Raw genomic sequence first — 18,113 nt, 5'->3', positions numbered from 1 at the left:
TGACTGCCATCATCGAAAGGAGAATTTATACTACCTTTAAATCTCTCTCCACCTACATATTTCCCCATGCACCCAATATATGGCGCTGATCTCTATTCTACCTATTACTAAAAACCCAAACTATTTGCCGCACAAGACATCCTACACGCAAAAACTTAATTCTTACCTCGTCTGAAATGATATTTTAGATCAACGAAGTTTTCTCCTATTGGTAAAGATATTTTTCTTAATGAAAAATAAAACGTTGATTATGGTACCTCTTTGCCCTGAACGAACTTTGTTTGGTTTCAAAGAATAATTTTAACAATAAATGAAAAATTCGATGGTCTAAAGTTTTGTTTCCTAGAAAAGAAATTAAGCTATAAAGTCGACAGATTGCAGTTAATACACTGTTAGAAAAATATGTTTTTCATATGTTCCGATATAAACAAAATGTGTTTCGGGCACAATTTTTAAACACAATATATTTAAGTGCAAACATGTAATGTTCCTAAACTAACACTAAATGTTTGGGACACATATGTTAATATGTTAGAATATATTATGTTTGGGGCATGAATGTTTTATAAAAATAATATGTGTGAATGTAAACATATATAAATTTACAAATTTCGAGTTAACATATATATGTTGTGATATTTTATTCAGAGAGCGACAGAGAGAGAGAGGGAGAGAGAGAGAGTATAGAGAAAGAAATAGAGATGGAAATCGGGAGGGTTGACGAAAGATATCAACATAACACAGCGAGAGAATGAAAAGAGAGCAATTTCTTTGAAACCGATAAGGCCAAAAATTTGATATGCTTAAGTCTAAATATCATTTAATTTGAATATTAGAAAGAGTATTCGGAGTAAAGATAATAGACATTCGGAACCAAGAGAATATACATTTGAAAAAAAAACAGCGTGTGTTTTCGTCTTGAGAGCAGCGTTTTATGTATGTGTGGACATGTATAGTCCTCGGTTCGATTCTCCGTGCAGGCGAAAGGTAAAATTTAAAAAAATTATGAAATTGAATAATTTCTTCAACATTATTTGTATTACAAAAAAAAGTGCGAAGAACTAAAAATTTCGTGGAAGTGAGAATTATATGAGGGAATGAGCACAATCTTCTTGGGGAGAAAATTCTTCCAAGCATATAATATTTTTGGGCTCAAAATGCTTCCAAACATATAATATGTTCACATAAAACAAACATAATAATGTTTCGGCAATATCCAATAATATATGTGCTTCCTGCAAAATATGTTTGGAACATATGTTAGAGAAGCGATTTTTTTTGACGGTGTATTCATCAAGAGAATACTCAATCTGACAGATTGCATGACAACGTATTGCATGCCAGATTGCATGCCAACAGCTCTCGAAAATTGGCAAATTTTCACTATAGATTTGCATCTACGTTACATTTTTAAGACAAATGAATATTCTGAACAAAAGACCTAAATGATATGAGATCAAATTTTACAGCCTATTTCTGCTATCCGAATTCTAGTCTTCGTTCGCATACAAAACGAAAAACAGCTGATTTTGGTTTCTCTAAGGGGTATCTAAACGAAAATCGAAACGAAAGTCAATGCGAACGAAGACGTAACGTAATTTCTAAAATTGGGTTTCGTTCGCATTTTGTCGAACTGAAATGTCAAAACCACTCACTTGGTAAAGACCTTTCGTTTTGTGGAAAAACACATTTATAAATAAGGAAAACCCTAATAACACTACTTTACACTGAAAATGTACATTTGATGAGAGTCGACATTTCTTACGTATTTTGATCTGCTGAATTCGAAAAAAAATGTTTAAAATTTTTTTTATAGAATAGTTTTTGAGATATCCCGTTATTTTTAGTTTCTTTTTTAATGGTTTATACTTTAATGTTTTTTTGACAATTTGTCTTTTTCGCATCCATTTTTTTGGAACCACTTTGGAACTTCTCACAGATCCAATTATACACGATTATTAGTCATCTTAATACTTTTCATTTAAGTACCAACAATATATAATCGAACATTTTTAACTCGAGATATAATTTTTTTAGTGAAAAGAGCGAAAAACAAAAAATAACGGGATATCTCAAAAACTGTTCCATAATTTTTTTTTTTGAATTCAGCAGATCACAATACATAAGAAAAGTTGCCTCTCATCAAGTGTACATGAACATTTCTTTTTGTAAACTAGTGTAATTGATAAATTGATTAAAGCTTTTAGTGTAAATATGTGATAAAAGTGGTTTATATCGATCTATATTTTCTTTATAACCGCCATAGAGACCGTTTCATACATTTCGAATGAAACACTCATTAAAAGGAGAACTGAACTGTAATTATTGTAGAAATATGGAAATACAAATCCTTATCTCTCTACGCGGGCTAATTTGTTCAAAAAAAATATGAAGCTAAACCAAATATCAGAAGCGGGAAAAGTTTGGCAAATGAACGGCGGTGCCAGATTGCATTTTATGGAAAATAATTTGTAAAATGTATGTGCCTTTTTCAGGAAATTGAAATACTTGAGATCTGGTAATGCTAGCATATGACAGTAACGTAAGCCCTACGAACGAAAGGAAGTTAGAGAAACCCAAGTAAGTGAATACCGTTCGAATACCGACGAAAGTGAGTGAATACCGTTCGTTCGCAATTACTTTCGTTCGTATATCAGAAATAGGCTGTTAATATCGAGTGGACAACAAATAATGTGAAGTGCTGCTGCTACAAGCGCTAAGATTAAAGAACATTAATAGATACGTGTTAAGAAAACAGCACACCGGAAGGATATATAGACGCATTGCAGGGAATAACATGATTTGAGCACAACAAATATAGTCGAGAACATACGATTCGTAATGCAAATCAGACCAGAAACAACAATTTTATATGGCAACAGTTTCAATAACAGTGGCTCAGAAATAAAGGGTGATTCTTTTGAGGTTAGGATTTTCATGCATTAGTATTTGACAGATCACGTGGGATTTCAGACATGGTGTCAAAGAGAAAGATTCTCAGTATGCTTTGACATTTCATCATGAATAGACTTACGATCTGCCACAACGTCGAATTTTCAGTGAATGGCAAACAAATTTTGTTCAGCGATGAGGCTCATTTCTGGTTGAATGGCTACGTAAATAAGCAAAATTGCCGCATTTGGAGTGAAGAGCAACCAGAAGCCGTTCAAGAACTGCCCATGCATCCCGAAAAATGCACTGTTTGGTGTGGTTTGTACGCTGGTGGAATCATTGGACCGTATTTTTTCAAAGATGCTGTTGGACGCAACGTTACGGTGAATGGCGATCGCTATCGTTCGATGCTAACAAACTTTTTGTTGCCAAAAATGGAAGAACTGAACTTGGTTGACATGTGGTTTCAACAAGATGGCGCTACATGCCACACAGCTCGCGATTCTATGGCCATTTTGAGGGAAAACTTCGGAGAACAATTCATCTCAAGAAATGGACCGGTAAGTTGGCCACCAAGATCATGCGATTTGACGCCTTTAGACTATTTTTTGTGGGGCTACGTCAAGTCTAAAGTCTACAGAAATAAGCCAGCAACTATTCCAGCTTTGGAAGACAACATTTCCGAAGAAATTCGGGCTATTCCGGCCGAAATGCTCGAAAAAGTTGCCCAAAATTGGACTTTCCGAATGGACCACCTAAGACGCAGCCGCGGTCAACATTTAAATGAAATTATCTTCAAAAAGTAAATGTCATGGACCAATCTAACGTTTCAAATAAAGAACCGGTGAGATTTTGCAAATTTTATGCGTTTTTTTTTTAAAAAAGTTATCAAGCTCTTAACAAATCACCCTTTATGTTCGCTGCGCAACACACATGAAGTGCCCATATGTAATAGGTACTTTTAGTAAATGTGGTATCACAATGGACTGAATAGTCTACGTGAGCCTGAAACTTAATCGGGCTGCCACTTTAACCTAACCTAACCTAACACACATGAGAAAGAAAATGTTCAGCACTTTATAGGCAGATGTCTAATTTTGTCCAATTTTTCTTCAAGCTAAATGAAGTCGATAAGCAACGAACGTTTTCTCAACAAATTACACTTTTATTTGTTGTAGTTAAACATGCAGTTTTACATATCTCTATATGTCTTTCGTTATGTGTCTCCGTCGCCATTTTTATCTTTTCCACTATTCTCTCTTGCTCTCTCTCTCTTTCTCTGACGTTCCTAAACATATATATGCTTATACGAAATTTCTAAATTAATATATGTTTGCATCCAGAGACATGTTTTAGGAAATGTAATGTTTCAAATACGAGGGTAGTTCGGAAACTTCTTAGCCTAGCACAAAAAGCGCGGTATAAACAGAAAAAAAGTTAAGTGTTTTGGAAACTTCCATCTCTGTTACGAACACATCTTAAATTTTGTTTCGATCTGGCAACTCCTTCATACAGGTGTTCAAAAAAGACGCATCCGCAATTTTTTTTACAATGGAAAAATTAGAAATGCGTGCTGTCATTAAATATTTACATAAAAAAGGTTTATCGGGACAAGAAATTAATAATGATATGGTGAATGTGGTAGGTGAAAGTGTTCCTTCATATGAATTGGTATTAAATGACCGACGAATAAATGTGCGTGAAATTGCTAATATCATGGGCATCTCAAATCATCGAGTCCATTTAATTTTGCATGCAGAACTACAGATGAAAAAGCTTTCTGCATAATGGGTGCCGCATTTGTTAACAGTCGATCAAAAACGCATAAGAATGAACATTTTTCAAGCTTGTTTGGATAGTTTTAAGCGAAATAAAATGGATTTTAAGCCACGTTTCATAACTGTTGATGAGACATGGATCCACCACTATACCCCAGAGACAAAAAAACAATCCAAACAATGGAATGAAGCTGGAGGAAGTGCCCAAAGAAGGCAAAAACAATTCAATCGGCTGGTAAGGTTATGGCAACGGGTTTGGGACTTCAAAGGTATTTTATTGATTGACTATCTGCAAAAGGGTAAAACAATAAATTCAGAGCACTATTACAACCTTTTGGATCAATTAAATGTACAAATTCGAGAAAAACGTCCTGGCTTACAACACAAAAAAATAAATTTTCATCAAGACAACGCACCAGCGCACAAGAGTGTTTTAACAATGGCTAAAATCAACGATCTAAAGTACGAGTTGCTTGACCACCCATCTTATTCTCCTGATTTAGCTCCCAGTGACTTTTACTTGTTCCCAAATCTAAAAAAAATCCTTGCTGGCAAACGTTTTACCTCAAATGAAGATGCAATTATAGTTGTAAACCACTATTTTGGAGATCTTGAGGAAAACTATTTTAATCAAGGGATAGAATTGCTAGAAAAGCGTTGGACTAAGTGTATTGAAGTTTCAGCAGATTATATTGAAAAATAAATATATTTTAGAAAAACTAACTCTTCTCTTGCATTGATAGGCTAAGAAGTTTCCGAACCGCCCTCGTATAATATGTTCCAAATATAGTATATCCCGCTATAGCTGATATCAGGAGTGATATCTGACGTCTTGAGAACAGCATATCTAGTGTGCGATTTAAGTTTAAATGGGGCCATATTTGCTTGATGTCGTTACAACCCTTGCAATTCTCCCATCGAACATTTGTCATCAGCGACCCGTTATAGCTGATATCAGGAATGATATCTGACGTCTTGAGACACTAGCATATCTAGTGTGCGGTTTAAGTTTAAATGGGGACATATTTGCTTGGTGTCGTTACAGCCCTTGCAATTCTCCCATTGAACATTTACCATCATAACAGCCTTATCGCGCAGTAAGAGCTTGCAGGTAGCCAGAGGCATACCAACAGATTCCCCTGGAATATGTAAGGGAGTTCCTAGCCGTGCAAACTCATCCGCTTCGCAGTTCCCCGGTATGTTCCATATTAGGTGAATATTATACTGCTCAGACATCTCGTTGAGAGATTTTCGGCAGTCGATGGCCGTTTTCGAGTTAAGGAACATAGAATCCAAGGATTTTATTGCAGGTTGACTTCTGAGTTTATATTAATTCCGACATTTATTGCAACATTACTTCTCGCCAAACTCGCCACCTCTCTTATTGCTAAAAAAATACTATAGTGTAATCTTTTCGCTATTCGAAGTTCCAGGTCTTTAGTGCATAAATATATATAACGTTTATTCCCTGAGGTCTGTGTGCACCACGCCTCACTGCTAGGAATTATTGTCTCAAAATTTTTGTCGAAAAGTGGTTTCGCCAGACTGTAATCCACTACGTTTGCAACATCTGACGACCGTACCATTCCATTCCGACCACAGCGATAGCTTGCGCAACCGCACATCCGTTGTTGCAGCTGACTGTTTGGCCAAAATGTCTAAAGGCAATAGATGCAGCATGACATTAAGGGGATTTGTTCCTGTTTTACTGAATGCGCCTGAGATACATAAGCTCGCCATACTCTGAACTCTACCTAAACTTGTCGCCTTTGACATTGCGCCGTACATTCCGGGATTTATCGGGACAAGCAAAAACAGTCACATTTTTCGAAAATAGTTGCCCATATTTTATCACTTGGTAAATTTGCATATACGCCATTGCGTAGTCGTTATTGTCTGCAGACTTTGAAATTCCTAAATATGTTGAATCCTCTAAAACTTTCTCCCATGATTTTATGTTATATCAAACGTAAATATTTTTGGAAATTTTTCTTTTTTAAAAAGGGAAACCTAAACTCAAATTTACTGCCACATTACTGTCGGTTTTGGCAAACAAACTTAAGCTCTGAGATGACAATCGCTGCTTCTTTGGAGTGCCTTTCGATACTGGGAATTTGTATAACGCCATGGACATGGTTTGGGTATATTTCGCATCAGGGGCCAAATCACCGCAGTCGAAATCGAGTACTTCGGCATCGTAATGTGGTTTACGCGGATCACTGCAGTCGTTATCGCATTGTTTCTAATCGAAGTTGTACACGATAGGTAGAAAAAAAGGTAAACAAAAAGAAACAAGAAGTTGGTGAAAATGTAAGTATTATTCTATTTTGGCAAAATATATTTAAGAAAATATAATATTAATTGCATTTAGGGAAACGTATCAAAGAAAGGAATGCTCAGCAGCCGCTTCAAAAAAAAAACACACACACAGCAAAGTCAATGCAAAGCAAAAAGAGGTATAGACGAAAACGTCTTGTAAATCCATGGATGTTAAAAACACAATTAGTTAAAATGACTCACTTCAAAATAGAATTACTTAATCTACTTCAGGTAATGCTGCTTTGGTCACGAATACTTTTCCTTATTAATGCCCCTTTATACTCATCCTCTGAATCCGAAGACGAGGAAAACAAAAAAAAAAAAACATTTGGATTCATAATATATTTTTACACATATATTTTAACACACAAAAACAATATAAATTTCTCAGAAATAACACAAAAACTTACAAATGTACATCTTAAGTACCTAGCACCATGAATCAAATATAACAGTTACCTTTAAAAACTCTTCGTTGTAGTGGGTTACTTAATAATATATGGAATGATAATATGTAGAAATGATTAAATAACGCCTTGATTTAAAATCCATAATCCATTATTTAAATGATTAGAAGAGTAAAATCTGAGAGTTTTTCTTTCAACCAATTTTCATGATCGCTAGGTCCTCAAAAACCTGTAGATTTCAAATTTCGAGCAAATTGGATAAAAACTACGGTTTCTAGAAGCTCAAGAAGTAAAATCGGGACATCGGGCTATATGGGGGCTATAGCAAAACATATACCGATACACAGCATATTCGATACCCCTATTTGTGGTTCTAAAATACCTCTAGATTTCCAATTTCAGGCAAATCGGATAGAAAAAAGGTTTTTGGAAGCCCAAGACCCAAAATCAGGGGGACGGTTTATATGGAGGCTATACAATATCTAAAGATTTCTAATTTCAGGAAAATCGATTGAAAAACGGGTTCCGTCGATTTTTTTGTTGTCTGCTCGTATTGCAGACGTGTTCCACATTCAATTTTCGTAATATAATATGCGGAAGAATCGTATACGCATCGTCTAATTTCAACTTCATCGCTTTGATGCCTTCGAAGCACTCAATCGATGCATCCAGTAGTTGCTTAGTGCTGGCAGTTGATGACGAATTTATGTTCGGTTGATCGATAAGCTTGTCCAAATAATGGTTGAAAATGTTCCTTTTGTTGTCGTACCTTTGTTGCAAAGTTTCTAACGCTGTTTTGTATCCGGTACTAGACAACGACATGTTTCGGATCAGTTGCAATGCGTCTCCTTTCAATGCAGTTTTTAATCGAAACATCTTCTCCTGATCAGATGAATTATCATCTTCGGGTATCAGAGTTCGTAATTGTCCATAGAATGTATTCCAGCCTTCCAGGCTTCCGCTAAACTCCGGAATTCTTATTTTTTCCAACTTGATAGTCTTCTTGTCCGTTGATTCTAAAGCCATAGATGTTTCCATTATTCTCTCCTGCTCCTCATTCAACTCAGAGACTGCTTGCTCCCATTGATCTTCCGTAAAATCGTTGACCTCTCCTTCTTTCACCATTTCCGCATGAATGTCACGGAGCCTCCTTATCTGATCTTCCAACCTCTCGTACTTTTTTGTAAGTAGTACTTATCTCTTACGTTCTGTCCCTGTTTCATCATAGAAATCAATGCGGCCAGATTCACATTAAACGCATTCTCGAGCGACCTCATTTTCCTGGTTTCCATTTCTTTTAATACTTTATTCAACATCATTAAATTCGATGCTCATTCGTCGCGGTATGCCTTTACTCTTAAATCTGTTTTCGTAAGTACTTCTTACCGTCGTTTTTTTTCGCTCGTCTCTTCGATCTATTTCTCCTGATTTGCTCTTCTCGTCCTATGCTTTATTCGCTTAGTTTCATTCTCATTTTCGTTGAAAATTCGTTCCTTTTTTCCCACGTAGTTTGGGTTTTCGCTTCGTCGTAATCTCGTTATCCTCCGTTGTTTTCTTCGGCTTGTTAGATCATCTCCTTTTCGTTACTCTCGTCTTCGTATTTTTCTTCGTTCGTCCTTCCAACGTTTTCTTCGTAGCAGGATTTCTTTTTCTGCTTAATTCTACTCTTTGATGTAGAACACCTTTCGCTGGTTCATTCTTTCTTAAGAAAGGTTCGAAGGACCAAAACATGTATAAAAAACGCTACCGCTGCGCTAGAGGTTGATGAACACACTCCATTTATTTTAAATTTTTCATTCTTACATGCTATCTTACAAAATATTTCTTAACCTATCCTCACAACAACTTATCTCCTAACTCATATACAAATAGAACCCATTATAGATAACATTGATCTCTTCTCAAGTGATTTTGTCTTTGTGGGTGTCATAAAATTCATACGTTTATTTCTACTCTGGAAATCCCATGCATTAAACTCTAAATAAGTAACACACTAATATGTTAACAGAGTATACCACACAAACAGAAACATCAATTGATAGGTTATCAACAATATTCAATTAATATCCACGATTCTACCCAGCTATTGACATATCTGAGTCTCCTTCGAGAGCAACATGTGTTTACTTACGATAAATGACGTTTGAGAAATTCAAACACTCCATTTTCGACACACCTATTTGTGGTTCTAAAATACATCTAGATTTCCAATTTCAGGAAAATCGGATTGGAAATACGATTTCTAGACGCCCAAGAAGTAATATCAGGAGATTGGTCTATATGGGGGCTATACAAAAACATGGACCGACACACAGACGGAAATGATTATATCGTCTTTGAGTTTCTCCCTGATCAAGAATATATACACTCAAAAAGAAGTGAACTCTCTATTTCACTAAAGCCAATTTAACTTTTTTTAGTTCATGGAATTATTATGTTTGGAGAATGTTTTCTTTACTCTAATAATTTTTTGCGTACGTTACTTAAATAAACTAAAAAACGGGGAAAATTATACACAAATTGAGCATAACGATTTACTAAATTCGTATTTCTCACAAAATAGTTCATTATCTGGCAAGCCTAGTCAAAATAAATAAAGTGTGCAACAACAAAGGTTGTAATATACAGGACCACGGAGGTTCTCGATGCATATTCTAATAATCTATAAACATTCTTCCGTCTATGCTGAGTTAGGACTAAGGGAACCGTTTCTAGCTAACTTCAGTCTAAAGCTTTTATTCCATTCCTAATGACTTACATTCTAATAAGAAAACATGAAAATTTTAGTTTAGCAATCCATTAGAATCAAATCAAATTTTTATTCAAAACATTTTTAATTAAGTTTTTTAAGAAATCGTGCAATATAGGTATAAGTAGTAAATATAATATTATTTTAATATTATTTCAATTTTCTTTTTGGATCCGGAAATTGACGCAGAAGCGATGAATTTAACATGGACTTGTCATAGGCCGGATGTCCACCATTTCAACAGCCGCTGCACTGAATTTGAATCACTTCTTAAGGTGTGAATTCAGGGTGTTGGATGTGAATTAAGAATTTTTGGTAATATTTTGACAAATAAATAATTTTTAAAATTTTTTATGATTTTTAATGCATGTCTGGAACGTTTGTCATCAAATATTTTCAAAAATTCGCAAGTTTTCTAGAAAGGATTTAACATTTTTTTCGGCTAAATTTAAATAATTTGTGCCATTTTATTAATTCCTAATATGTTTTTAACCTATTATATCTCATTAAAACTATGAAAAAACAGGGTTATAAAAAATTGACTTAAATGAACTTCCTGTGCAGTTAAAATAAAGAACATCTTTGGGAGGGCATTTTTGGAAGTTCTTTTAAAGTTGTGCCTTGAGAAGAACTTCAAAATTTTTTTGCTGTGTTATTTAGTATTTTAAATATTTTTTTCAATTTGAATTCAAGATGATAAATATGAAAAATTACATATTTGAATGTGTAGTACAAATCGCGATAAATATTTACGTATACAAAAGGAAAACATTATTTATTTAAAAAAAATATAATTTGTAAATCGGGACACCCTTCCTAGTGCAGTTGCTTCAATTTTGTTATTTACACATTTTTCATAATATAGCAATGATCAGGTGATAAAAATATTTACTATGAGTTTGTGCTTATGCCAGAGACCCACAGAGAATATAACACTTAAGATCAACAGTACTCATGAATGAATGTTTTTGTCAATGTTTGTGACGTCATTATTGTGGAGCTAAGATCCAGAAGACTTTGAAATAGTGGAACATTTATGAATGGATATTTACGCACAGGTGTCTGGCAATCTCATATTAAATATTTCTACACTCACGAAAAAATAGCAATGCAAGAAAATATAATATCACAAAATATTTTATAAATTTAGATAAAACTCACCAGCATATCGATCCATAGAAGGCCTTCGCAGGTTACGATGCTGTATATGATAATTACGGGAATAAAATTTGATTATACTTTCTTGCAAATAAAGGAGGGTATTAAGTTCGAGTTTATCCGCTAAAATCGTCATGTTTTCACGATTACTTTTCTTTAATAATCCATTTTAAGGAATATAAACTTTGTGAAAATTTGCTTTGGGATAATGAAATCTGCGGCAAATATGTATAATTTTATGACGTTTTTTACTCATTTAGTTTTCACTTTAGTGAAAATTAGCGGCTAAACTCGAACTTAATACCCACCTTAAATCTGAAATTCCAGTCAGCCATAGCACGCTTTAATTACGATTTTAGGGCCAAATGATTTTCTCATGTAATTACTTAAAAATTATGGTTTCTTCCATATTTCATTTGAAAACACTGTATATAAAGAACAGGTTTATTTTCTTGAATTCGTAGGTCCATGTAGATCTTAACGAATTTGATGAATTTGAACAAAAATGATGATGTGGCTTGTCCTAAATTCCGACTTGATGACTTAATGGTGGAACGGCGAACTACACGCAAAGAAAAAAAAACGTTTGGAAAACGTGTGCCGAAAACGTTTTTCTTTTGTTAGAGTTTTTTGAATTGCTTCGAAAATTTTAAACTTTTATCACCAAAAAAAAAAATCGTTTGTTACAAAATTTTTATTTTTTCAATAAAAAAAGTTATTTTTGAAACAACAACACAGTCCATTTCGTTTATATCAAACACTGTTCTTTTCTGACTTTAGGTCTTTAATAAGAAACATTTTACAGTTCAAAATTTAATATAGTACAACGTAATTTTGAACATTTTTTCGGAATCCTCCGAACATATCTGGAATATATGTAAAAAAACAAAAAAAAAACTTTGGTCGAAGCAGGGATCGAACCCACGACCCTTGGCATGCAAGTCGGACGTAGCAACCACTGCTCCACGGTGCCAAACTAAATGTTTGTTTCTGTTAAATAAACTTTGTTTACTCGGTTCGTGGGCGCCGCAAGCTATGCTATATAAATATAACTTATATGGATATTTATCTATTGATGACCATAACAGGTACATAGCTCAGTGGTTAGTGTGTTGGCTTACAAAGTGCATGGTCCGCGGTTCGATTCTCCGTCCAGGCGAAAGGTAAAAAAAATTTTAAAAATTTATAAAATCGTATAATTTCTTCTACATTGTTGGTATTACAGGAAAAGGTGTTAAGAACTAAAAACCTCGTGGAAGTGAGAAAGATGTGAGGGAAAATGCAATTAGCAAGAAAACAATGTTTTGTTTTTTGAGTTAGTCTTTATGAAATTGTTTTTACATCCTGGAAAATAATAAACGTTTATCACAAAAAGTATATACTTTTCTTCCAAATACACTTCCTTATAGCGAAAAGCAAATGAGAAACGAACTTTGTTTGTCTAAAATTTCGTTTGGGAGGAAATAATTTTTTTTTGCGTGTAGGAACTTACATTAATTCAACAGTGACATAATTATGGCTTTATGTAGAAATGATGATGATTATATAGTGGAAATTCAACTGGTGTTTAGTCAGCCAGCCCAGAGGCTTGCCGTAATTTTCCACTGACCATGTGTAGCAATTTGTTCATGGACTTTTAGATTACTTAATTTCTACTATTTCACCATAAAAATATAATTGAAGAAAAGAATGGTGTTCGGAGTACGATCTTCCACTGGAAACGTTATTGGTTGCGTAGATTAGTCAATGAATTGTGAAAGGCCAGCAACCTCGACAGTGAAAGAATTATTTATGGACACCACACGTTGTCTAATGGGAAAAGCTTATTTTCTGTTGATGCTGGGATGCCAATAAATATGCTCAATTTATATATTAATTTCCAACTGATTGAGTCGCAATCTGACTCCACGTGATAAAGTCAGACTCGCGTAGGTAGCAAATTGGCGTAACCTGAATAAAACCGAAACTATTAAAACTTAATCGCCAAACATACCTCTTTTTGCGATTAAATATGGGTTTTGGTTAAAAATATAATTTGAATGAAATATAAATTTCATTAAAAATTCCACTGATATTTGTCGATTTTTCTAGTAAATTAAAAACTACTTTCTTGTGACTTTGATCCGAACACTTTAATGGATAAAACGGAAAGGAAGTTAGTTCTTGAAAATTTTGCAAGCCTTCTGGGGTTAGATTGCTGACACGCAAGTGGTAAACGGAAAACGTCAAAGGATGTGATCGAACAATCGCTGTAAGTACGATTGTCGGCCTAAAAGTTGGCATTAAAAAAAATGCGATTAAATTCAGGGTTGCCACAACATAAATTGAAATTTATAGATATTATCATTTTAAAAGATTCATACACTTAATTTTGTTTAATAAATTTTGAGAATATATTTGAAATACAATTTATTTCATTCACAGAACAATTCTGACCACTTGTTTAAATATTTCTTTCCTAACTTTCTGTATATGAATTGGGAGAAACCCTCAGAAGAAGTGATGCAAAATTCTGACCTGTAGAAATAAACACCGCTGAGTTAGGCGCTGGTAAAAATATGAGAGTGTTTCAGCTCTCTTAAGAAGAAAAACATAGTAAAAGACAAAATAGTAAAGGAATTGAGAGCAAACATTTTTTTGCTTGAGACCCACTCAAGCAAAGAATTGTGAAAAATTGAGAATCACTATTTTGAACTATTACATAAGCTATGTAGTAAAGTTTTTGTATATGCTCTCATCTTTCCCCACTTTCAAACATTCTTTTTGTGCAGGAATTCCTAGTCGACTAAGACGTCCACTATAAAAACAGATTATTTGATAGATTTTCGTAGGCAAATAAGCTGGAAAAAGGACGTCTACAATTTGATATCGTTTCCATGGAAACTACCCACTATTTTCCCTACAATTTCACGAAAATTTTTCCAATTAAAATCTTAATTGAGTTTTAAAAAACATTCAATTAAAAATGTAATTGAATCAATAAATTTAATTGAAATAAAAATCAATCCCACAAATTAATATTATCAATTAATTTTTTAATTGAATCAATGAATTCTTTAATTGACTGTCAATTAAGTTTTAAATTGATACTATCATTTCTGTGATTGAAGACATTTCAATTAAAAAATTAATTGGATCAATTAATTTCGAGATTGAATCAGAAAAAAAATTTGTGTGCAGTCATATCCTCTAATACATAATAACTATTGTCCAATTTTTCATGAATTCTAGCCTTAATAAATACCGGTGATAATTTTGCGTTAAAGCCTTTTTCAAAATTGTTTTGCGTAAAATTACGCCTATATACTTCTTGGCATTGATTCCTACGTATGAATTGCAAGAGCACAACTGATCGCACTGAGATTTTGATCTCATTGCCTATGATCGTTTTTAAAAAAGGCTTTAATTCCCTCTATTATCGATCGGTTTACTTTCTCCCAGACATTGGCCTGCGGAGAGTAAAAAGCCGTGTACATATGGGCAATATCATATTTGGTGAAAAAAGCGTTTAGTTCATTGGCTTTGAACTGGCTGCCGTTATCTGAAACGATTGTTTCAGGTACACCATATGTATGGAATATCTGCGTCTGTTGAAAGTCCATTATAGCCATCGAAGTAAATTTCTTGAGTGGACAAAGCCAATGAAATTTATTAAGATGGTCAAGTACAATCAAAATACCAATAAAGCCTGATTTGCTCCTTGGATAAGGATCAAGCAAATCAATATAAAGGCGTTGAAAAGGCCGCACGGAAGGTACGTGTTTACCCATAGGGGGTCTCATAATAATATTTGGGTTTTTAGTGGTCTTACACACATCGCAATTCCTTACATACTCCTTAACGTCCTTTACCATTCCTGGTCAGTAAAAATTTCTGCGCAACAGCTCTAAAATTTTATAGGTACTGTTGCTGGCCGCAATTGAGGTTTTGCCAATTTAATCGTTTGAAAACACAAACAAATTTTAGGTACGAATGTGATTACAAACAATTGGAGTGTGTTTATTTCTATAAAATGTAAAATAATGGTAAAATAAAATACATATAAAACTAACACAAAATACTCACCGCAGTTTTGCACCTCCTTCCAAAGGAGAATGATTCGATAAGTTTCACCAGAATCCAAGTCCAGAACGGCTAACTTCGACACGGCACGCTGCAGGGTTCCTGTTTCAGTCTTGACATCAGCTCGTCGTACCACACCATCAATGCCAGCATGAACGCAAGTGACCAAACCTCTGCGCCATTGACTTCGTGGAAGATTAGGATCACATATGAAAACCACATCACCAACTTTTATAGGAGTAGTCCTTTCACACCACTTTACTTTTCTTGTCAACATAGGCAAATACTCAACGACCCACCTCTTCCAAAATCTGTTTCGTAGACTTCTAACAATTCGTCATTGCTTTTTCAGGGAGAAAAGTTTGTCATCCGGTTTATCTACAGATGGAGTTGGTGCAACATTACCACGACCGTGTGGACTAATTGGCAAATGTGTCATCGGCCTAGAGTTGACAATATTCTCAGCTTCAATCAGGAGAGACTGTAATACGTGTTCTTTTGGGGCCACATCTTTCATCGTTTGATACAAAACTTTTTTAAGACTCTGTACCATTCTTTCCCATATGCCACCTTCGGATGGATTTCCAGGGCAATTGAATATCCATTCAACACCTTTCGATGACAGCTCACACTGGACTCGATTAGCATCAAAAACTGAATCGTTTAGCTTCTTCATTAGCACCAATAAAGTTATTTCCGTTATCAGAACGGATTCTTGTTGGAACACCTCTTCGATTCATAAAATTTCTCATTGCAATTATATATGAGTCGTGCGCTATTTCCAAGTGGATGGCTCTCAGGGTGAGGCAGGTAAATAGTGCCACCCATCTTTTTTCTGTTTTTCTACCATGTGTCACATTTATAGGGCCAAAATAATCCAGGCCTATATCTTTAAAGGGATCCACATTGGGTTCCAAACGATCAAGTGCAAGTTATCCCATGAGTGGAGCTACAGTATTAGCATTTTTAATACCACAGATCATACAATTTGGAATTATTTTTCGAAGCAGGCTCCTAATTTGTGGTATCCAAAACTTACGACGTTTTTCACAAATAGTTGCTTCACTGTTTTGATGTTTCATTTAGCAATGATAATGTAGAACTAATAATTTTGTAAAATTATGGTCTTTATTGGTCGTCGCGAACTATAGGACAAACAACTGGCAGCATCTATGCGACCATATACACGTAGGGGACCATCTTCGGCAATATAAGGCATTAAATTCGCGAAATTACTATTTTTCGTGAAGTCAACGTATGATTCCTTTTGGACCTGTTGGTATAAGGTCTTCTCAGCATTTTCTAAATCTTTTGATGTTATACCATATCGATCCAAAACAATCCTATATATGATGAAAAACGTTCAAATTTAATCAAATTATTTTTGTTAACCACCAATAAAACTTTAGGGCGTAATTCTTCATCATCATTATCCTTATGTAATTGTTCTTCACCGGTAAAAAATGACCAAGTGCTTTCTGCTTGTTTTAAAAAGTCGGGACCATTTACCCATCTAGAAATGGCTGAAAAATCAACATTATTATAGCTGCGAATGGCATCATCGGCTACATTATCTTTAGTTGGGATTCATCTCCAATTATTTTCTTCAGTCGAATCCAAAATTTCGACTATACTATGGGCAACATAGCGCTTATAATCTCGGTGTTTACTTGAAATCCACTTTAAAACAGTTTTTGTAATTCCAGGCGAGGAATAGAAACTTTCTTCAAAGGCGAGCATTTTGTCTTAGAACAGATAAAACTTACACAAATTGTGTCATCTGCAACTTCAAATCTCCAATATGCAACGGCGGCAAAAGCTTCACTGGCATCAACAAATACATGAAGTTGTAATTTTTCAATCATACCATATGGGCAGTAAAATCGTGGCAAACGATAATTCGAAATATTTTTTAATTGTGAGCGCCATCGCTCCCATGCTGTGTTCATGTCATCCGGAATTGGGTCATCCCATCGAACATCACGTCTCCATATACTTCGTAATACTAATTTACCGCCAACTATGAAATGGCTTAAAAATCCAAGAGGGTCGAATGTTGACATAATTACACTTAATACTTCACGTTTAGTTGGCTTTCTCTCTCCAAAAAATACAGATGGATTAACCCTGTTAAATTTCAAGATATACATAAACATATCTGATTTTGAATCCCAATAAAGGTCCAATATCTTTTCTGTATTATGATTGGTAGGTATACTTTTCGATGTTGAAGCGCCATCTAGTGCCAGGATGACCCCATTAGAATTCGATGTAAATCCTCTAAGTTCAAAGCCTCCATTATTTTGAATTTCTCGAACTTGTTTTGAAATAGAAATTACTTCTTCAATTGAATCAAAACTGTCCACAAAGTCGTCCATATAATGATGTTCGCATATTGCTTCCACGGCTCGAGGCAGAAGTTCATTATGTTCTTTGGCATTTGTTTTCATTACATGAATTGCTGAACAGGCGGCTCCGAAAATCATAACAAGCATTTCAAATTCCTTTGGCTCGGAATCAGTTTTTCCAAATCTCCATAAATATCGTTGTGATACTCGATCATCAGGCCGGATCATAATTTGATGAAACATCTCTCGATGAACAAGGGGAGCTGATCTCACGCCCATATTTTCAATATTAAAGTAATCTGCAATAACTTGATGAAGTTCGTCATTTCCACTTACGTTGGCAAAAAGACATGAATTTTGCGATGGCGCTATACTGGGACTTGGACCAAACACAACCCAT

General features: G+C 34.6%; 1 protein-coding gene across 11 annotated transcripts in view; it reads right to left on the bottom strand.

Moving 5' to 3' along the window:
• The window catches only part of dtn (transmembrane protein 132C dtn), a 604,515-nt gene that overhangs the window by 70,695 nt on the left and 515,707 nt on the right, over positions 1 to 18,113 (bottom strand). For 3 of the 11 annotated variants that reach the window (XM_075300564.1, XM_075300565.1, XM_075300566.1), the window contains one exon: positions 6,622 to 6,912. The exons of the other annotated variants lie outside the window; for them this stretch is intronic. In XM_075300564.1, coding sequence (XP_075156679.1) covers positions 6,667 to 6,912 — 246 coding nt within the window. In that variant the 3' untranslated portion in view covers positions 6,622 to 6,666. Of the gene's footprint in view, positions 1 to 6,621; positions 6,913 to 18,113 lie in introns of those variants that run through there. 11 annotated transcript variants of the gene reach the window in all.

Source organism: Haematobia irritans, chromosome 3 (assembly GCF_050003625.1).
Source record: "Haematobia irritans isolate KBUSLIRL chromosome 3, ASM5000362v1, whole genome shotgun sequence".
Lineage (NCBI taxonomy): Eukaryota > Metazoa > Arthropoda > Insecta > Diptera > Muscidae > Haematobia > Haematobia irritans.
This window is presented reverse-complemented; position numbering and strand designations above follow the sequence as displayed.